The sequence below is a fragment of the Gouania willdenowi genome, chromosome 18 (genome assembly GCF_900634775.1).
Source record: "Gouania willdenowi chromosome 18, fGouWil2.1, whole genome shotgun sequence".
Lineage (NCBI taxonomy): Eukaryota > Metazoa > Chordata > Actinopteri > Blenniiformes > Gobiesocidae > Gouania > Gouania willdenowi.
Window position 1 is genome coordinate 1,560,322 of NC_041061.1, and position 7,062 is coordinate 1,567,383.

At 39.2% G+C, this 7,062-nt stretch overlaps 1 protein-coding gene across 1 annotated transcript; it reads right to left on the bottom strand.

Moving 5' to 3' along the window:
* Window positions 1-4,940: 4,940 nt before the first annotated feature.
* LOC114480230 (GTPase IMAP family member 7-like) lies at window positions 4,941-6,746 on the bottom strand. The gene is made up of 2 exons (XM_028474179.1): window positions 6,570-6,746; window positions 4,941-6,154 (listed from the first exon to the last, which is right to left on the bottom strand). The coding sequence occupies exons 1-2, from the start codon at window positions 6,589-6,591 to the stop codon at window positions 5,484-5,486; spliced, it is 693 nt and encodes a 230-aa protein (XP_028329980.1). The 5' UTR covers window positions 6,592-6,746; the 3' UTR covers window positions 4,941-5,483.
* Between the last annotated feature and the right edge of the window lie 316 nt (window positions 6,747-7,062).

Sequence of the window (7,062 nt, forward strand, 5' to 3'; positions counted from 1 at the left end):
TATGCAACAACACGCTCCTTGTTGTCTTGACGTTGAGCCAGCACAGAGCCAATGCTCTCCTGCGAAGCATCAGTGTACAACAGAAAGGGCTGTGTGAAGATGGGATGAGCCACAATCGGTGGGTGAGTCAAAGCATGTTTAAGTGACTGAAAAGCATCTTCACATTAAATTGTCCACTTGAACACTGCTCCCTTCTGTGTAAGTGCATGCAATGGCGCAGCGATGATTGAAAAGTTCCTGACAAACCGGCGGTAATATGAGCACAGTCCCACAAATGACCTCACCTCTGTTGTTGTTCTGGGTGTAGGCCATCCACAAACTTTTCCAAGATTCTTTTCATCAGGCTGGAGTCCATTGTTGGAAACGACATGTCCAAGAAAAGTCACCTGTCTCTGTGCAAGCTGACATTTACTGGGTTTTAACTTGAGGCCAGCTGAGCGAAACCTGCTGAACACATCTTCCAGGCTCTTAATGTGATCTGAAAAAGAGCGGTTGAAAACCAAAACATCATCCAAATAAATCAAACACTCCTTCCAGTGTAGTCCATGAAGCACCAGCTCCATCAACCTTTGGAACGTTGGTGGGGCATTAGTTAAACCCATAGGCATGACTTTAAACTGGTAAAGAGCACTGCCTGTGCTAAATGCAGTTTTCTCCCTGTCACATGGGTTAAGTTCAACCTGCCAATATCCACTGGATAAGTCCATTGTGCTGAACCAGCATGCACCAGATAAGCTGTCAAGGGCATCTGCAGGGTGAGGCAGGGGGTATGAGTCTTTGATGGTGGCCGCATTCAGTTTTCGATAATCAATACAGAACCGGTAGCTGCCATCTTTTTTTCTCACAAGGACAACAGGTGAGGAGCAAGGGCTGCAACTGTCTTCGATTACATCTTGTGAGAGGAGCTGCTGAACCTGCCTGTCTATCTCTGCTCTTACACTGGGAGATGTTCTGTATGCTCTCTGTCTGATAGGTGGAGTATCTGAGGTATTTATACTGTGCCTGACTATGTCAGTTCGTCCGTAGTCTTGGTCATGAGCACTGAAAACAATAGAATATGCTAGCAGCAAAGCCTCTAGCTTTGTCCGCTGTTCACTGGAAAGTACAGAGTGGTCAATGTCAACATTAGGTAACAACTGTCGTGAGGGGGGGTCAGCTACCATACCAACTGTGGCCGTGTCTGCTATATGATAGTCATCATCTTTGTCTCCCCCTAGAGGACGGAAGTCTCCCAGCTTAGTGTCACTTGGAACTTGGATGTCGGCAGTACTTGGGTTCAGCACTCTAACATAAATAAGTCCAGCCTGTACAGGAGCTATTGTACGTGCTGCCAAAAGACCGAGAAAAGCTGGTGGCCCTGGTTCTAAAATACCTGTGTAGTCAGTCTGGGGATCCGGAACACCAGTAGTAGGCTGTACTTTAGCTAAAACATTCATGTGTGACATAGCAGGAACTATAACAGGAGATAAGGTGACAGCATCACAGCATGAAGGGGCAATTCCAGCAGCACAAAGGAGAGGAACAGAAGCATTAGTACCAACCTTGAAAGTATTATCCCTCAAATTTAAAACTGTGCGATGTGCAAGTAGAAAGTCCCAACCTATTATCACTGGTTCTGTAACATTCCTGACTACATACACAGTGTGGGTGGCAACCTCGCTACCTATCCTGATGGTAATAGGAAGTGTCCCTAAAATGTCCAAATAGCCACCAGTCTGTAACCCTCTTTTCTTGTTCACCCCTCCAGTCTCTTTGGGGGCGTGGGTTCGAATCCCACCGCTGCCACCAGTCTGTAACCCTCTTTTCTTGTTCACCCCTCCAGTCCTTCTGGCGCTGAGTAAAAACGGGCTACAATAGTCTTAACTCCAGAGTTCTCTTTATTTCCTCCACTCGGGTACACACCAACACAACGATACAGCTCAGCATAAAGTCACTTCCCCTACTTTACCTCGCGGTCCCCTTTTTCCTGAGTTACTCTTTAACCTGTCCCCCTGAAACTGGGGTAAGTAGGAACCATAGTCTACAGCACGCATCAAATAGTGAACTCGTAAATAGTGCACATATAAACATAATAACATAAAATAACAGTCACAAGCTGATGAGGAAAACCTGGCTGCCACACCTGCCGCTAATTACAAGAAACCCACAGAGGAGGACACACCGGAGGAGCAGACAAAAACAAACACACGCAAGTGGGAGGGCACTGCACAGAACTAACCATCACACTTATTTGAGAAATACAAAATCTTGTCAATCTTTTCCATGAACACACATCAAACATTTGTTTATGTTCAAATTCATTCATCACAAACAAGACATTTCAAATAACTTCCTAAATTATTTTCGGTTTTTAGCAGACATCCACTTTTATTCATTAATAAGTCAGATGAACTTTCATTTACCATGTTGTTGTACATCTAATCATAAATGCTTTATAAAATTTTGCGGTCCTTTAATATGGAACTCTCTTGACAAATCCTTAATAAATCATTCAACATACAAGACATTTAGGGTGAACCTAATTCAGTATTTTTTGTCTAAGCAATAACATATAAATAATAAATACTGTAAAATTAGGTCACTCTCTTGTTTCCATTGCAATACAGCTTTAATCTGTTGTGTCTTTTTCTTTTGTTTTTAAAATATTTGTTGTTTCTTTTTAAGAAAATGTTATAAATTGTGTTTTTGAGGGGAGGATATTTTATAAGCTATTAGGCTTCATTCTGCTCCTGCACAATTCTTTCTTTCTTATCTTGACATCATGTTTCCTCATATGAGTGCAAATAATAATAATATCAATAAAAAAAACACCTGACACACACTAACACATAGGTAATGTTTTCTGTCCTTTAATCTCATTCAAAGGAATCCATCCAAAACTAAAGGAGAGTGTGCAAACTAAGAATGTGCAATATATCGTTTTTCACGATATATTGTCAAAAATATTCTCACCAGTAAGAATATGTAATCCCACAATAGAAACGATAATGTCCCATGTCACAGGCCATTTGTCCCTCAATTTAATCAACAATGCCCCTAAAAACCTTGTTCCAGGCCAAAATTACCCCCAAGTGTTTAGTCAACGGAGCCTCCATGGTGTGCACTACTGCTGCTCTCGCCCTCCAGCACACACACACACACACACACACACACACACACACACACACACACACACACACACACACACACACACACACACACACACACACACACACACACACACACACACACACACACACACACACACACACACACACACACACACACACACACACGACTACCTGAAGCTGCTGAGCTGTGATACATCATGAACCACTACTTGGTTAAAACCAGAAAACCATCAACAAAGTCAACCAATCCAAGTTCCTCCATCAGATCCACCCAAAGTTCTACAAACACGGGGACAGAGATGAACCTGGAGCAACGAATATGAACTGGAAACTCAACTAAAGCTAACTATGCTAAGCTAACTCACCGACACACTGAGCTAAGAGCTAACGCTAACCACTCCATATAAGGAACAAAGCAAGTAAAAAAACACGTCTTACTGTCATAAAACCACTGATTTGTTTATGATCAGATTTAATACTTTATGGAAGAATAAAAGATAAACATGTCACACGTTACTATTATTTAATGATATTTCACGTGTTCACAGACAAAGCTGGTCCCATTAGACTAATGTAACTATTAAGATTATTACACTAAATATACTGAATGATTAAATCATCAGCTTGATCTGGTTTAATTATAGGAAATCAGAGTTTTTTTATCAATCATAACTTTATGTAACTCATTATCATTATTAAACAAGATTCAGCAGCAGTGAAAACACTAATAAAGTTATTTGTGCTTTTTTTTAAGAAAATCATTTCATTTTAAGTGATGAAATAAATGAATGACATACAATAACACTAATAGAGTGACACACATGCACTAATATATTCTATAAAATATCAGCTCATGATGAGTCAGCAGTTATTGTAGCCTTTTTAAATGTGTCTAATGTTGATTTATTAACATTTATTTGTGTTTGTAAAGAACCTGTTTACACTAAGTTGGGAATTGTTTTATTTATGTATAGTTTTAATTTATTGTGATGTTTATCATTATCGTAATAAGTACCAGAAATGATCACATCCTGAAAACATCACTGTAGATCAGTCGTCTAGGCTCTATAGGGCCTCTGACAGAAATTACAGAATGAACTTCTTGAAATGGAAATAATAATATATGAAATATACTCTCACCTTTATGTTCTGAAAGAAAATCGGACAATTTCATAATAGTTTTAAATAACTGGTTGAATGTGTAGAAAGTGTTTGGAACAAATGACAAAAACCCCAAAAAGTCAGCAATCATAACTTGTCTTTAATAACAATATTCATAAAGCACAAATAAAGAATATATAAAACACATTTACTTACAACTTTGAATAACCAAACATTAGTGTTTAAGGGTTTCCATTAGAATTACAGATGATAGTTTTTACAGGTGTTACGGTGAAATTTACGGTTACCTCGTCTTTGACTTGAAAACACACTCTGTGGTGATAAATGATGAAGACCAGACAGCAGAGATGATGAAGTAATAAAAAATGATTTAATCTAAACTAAATAAAAAGGTACAAAACGGGATAGACAAAGCAGTGGTCTCCTTTGGCCAAAGGAGAGAGACGCGAGGAGCAGGAGAAGAAGAAGGGGCCAAAAGTTCCTTTTCACACACATTTATACCCCACTGTCCCACCTTCCCCCTTCCACAGACAACAAAAGAAGAGACCGGGGGGGGGGGGGGGGGGGGGTCAGTGAAAGTTAGATGTGTGTGTGGGTGTGTGTGTGTGTGTGTGTGTGTGTTGTGGATGTGTGAATGTGTGTGTGTGTGTGTTGTGGATGAGTGAGTGTGTGTGTGTGTGTGTTGTGGATGAGTGAGTGTGTGTGTATGTGTGTGTGGATGAGTGAGTGTGTGTGGATGTGTATATGATGTATGTGTGTGTGTATGTGTATATGATGTGTGTGTGTGTGTATGTGATGTCTGGGGAGAATTTGGACGTGCTCTGGCCTTCGAGATTAAACTGGGACCAACTGACATTCATTTAGAGAAGCTGTATCATGGGAGTATACATAATTAATCAATTTTGCCACCACACAGGTCATTGCTTGTCCATTATTTTCTATCAATTACCTTGATTAGTGATATAAAGTTCAATCATTAGCAGTGGATAAAGTTAATTTTGAACTTTACACCACATATTAATAAACAATGTAGATTTTATAGAGTCTCCTCCTTCTACTCCAAATGTTTTAATCTGGTTTATGGGTGATCTCTAGAGGCAGCAGTGGATACAACAGATGCAATAAAAGGAATCAGATATAAGAGCATTAAATATCACACATTAAACATAAGGTTGAAGGTTTCCAGATGTTTGAACAAAATTAAATTTCTAGAATAAATTCCTTGCATTTAACCCAGTCATTCTCAAATTGCTACATAACATGACATTTAGTCTCATTTTTTTCCTCTCTCTGTAATTGTCTCTGTTTTTCTTGCATCATTTTATTGGTGAAGCGACTGTTTACATTTATCAGTTTATCTACAGTGATGAGCAGCTCCTTCAGCTGGTAGGAGTTTCTCCTGTATTCTTCTTCTGCGTCGTCGTCGTTCTTCCAGTGTTTGGAATCAAAGACGTGACAGCGGTCACCACACTTTGTCACCAAATTCTTCAGCTTCTCATTCTGATCCACACACTGATGAATGGTTGTCCCTTCATCGAGATCGTCTCCATGAGTGAAGACAATCACAGAGTATTTTAGCACTTCTTCAGTGAAGTACTCAATGATTCTAGTGATGACCTCCTCCTCATATTCAGTGTACCTCTCCACTTTTAGCACAATGAGAAAAGCATGAGGACCAGGATCACACTCTGTGATAGACCTGATTATCTCAGACTTTAGATCCTCCTCAGACCCCTCTGTGTTCAATAAACCAGGAGTGTCGACCAGAGTCAGATGTTTGTTTATCACTTCTTTTGTTTCAGATTTACACGTAGAGAATGTACGAGAAACATTGAACACTTCCTCACCAAGCAAAGTGTTTCCCAGGCTGCTTTTCCCAGAGCCACATTTTCCTAACAAAACAATCCTCATTTCAGGTGAACCTGAAGAGTTTGGAAAAAACAAGAGATAAAATGTGTATTATTAATTCTTGAATTTACAATTTGAGTTCTGCAAAAACTGAATATGTATTTATCTTTCAGGTTGTTTTTGTCAACCTCAAAGATAAATACAATCTTCTTAATAAAATTATACATTTTATCTATAGCACATTTCATACAAACCAGTGCATTGCAAAGTGTTTTTACATTAAAAGACAAAACAGTTCAAACACAGAATCTTTAAGACATAAAGTTTTAAAATTCTAAAAACACAAAGTTTTTAAAAGACAATTTTACACACGAGCCTCAGCCAATCTCAGCCAAGAGAAAACTAAAAATATGAATGTTGTACACTTAGAAAACACATCTTTGTGAACCATTCACATAAACACTGGTAGTTTCTGTTGTCAGGACTTACTGTGTGGAGAATTGGAGGCCATCCTGTAGAAATATGGATGTTGAAGACTCGTCTCTTTGTCTTGATTTGTGTGATCAGGAAACCAAGCTTGTATTTTCTTGATCTGAGCTTCAGAAAGTTCCCACAGTGAACAGCACACTGATGTGTGTTTATCAAGAAAGGAAGTTCAAATGAAGCAGTCTGTGCTGGAGTCTGAACTAAATACTGAACTGAACGACACTCCCCTAAACAGGCGTGGCTGATGCTAGCTGGTGTTACATCAACCCTTTACCATCTGAGAACAGATTCCACCCACATGTTTATGAGAAACCAAGACTTCCATCAAACCTGTTTCTGGAGCAGGTTGAAATATAATGGAGAGCATAATGAGACGCACTGACAGCACACTGTATTAGACTACATTTAACAAACAAATGTTGGATGTATTTTACAGTCTAATACTTCATGTGTTTCTATAGTATTACTGTTAAATTACTGCAGTGGGTACAGGAAG

Bases quoted from the DNA above. Each gene is read 5' to 3' on its own strand.
- LOC114480230 (XM_028474179.1), bottom strand. From the start codon at position 6,591: ATGGCCTCCAATTCTCCACACA. The intron at 6,155-6,569 runs GTAAGTCCTGAC...CAAACTCTTCAG, and splicing joins GGCCTCCAATTCTCCACACA to GTTCACCTGAAATGAGGATT.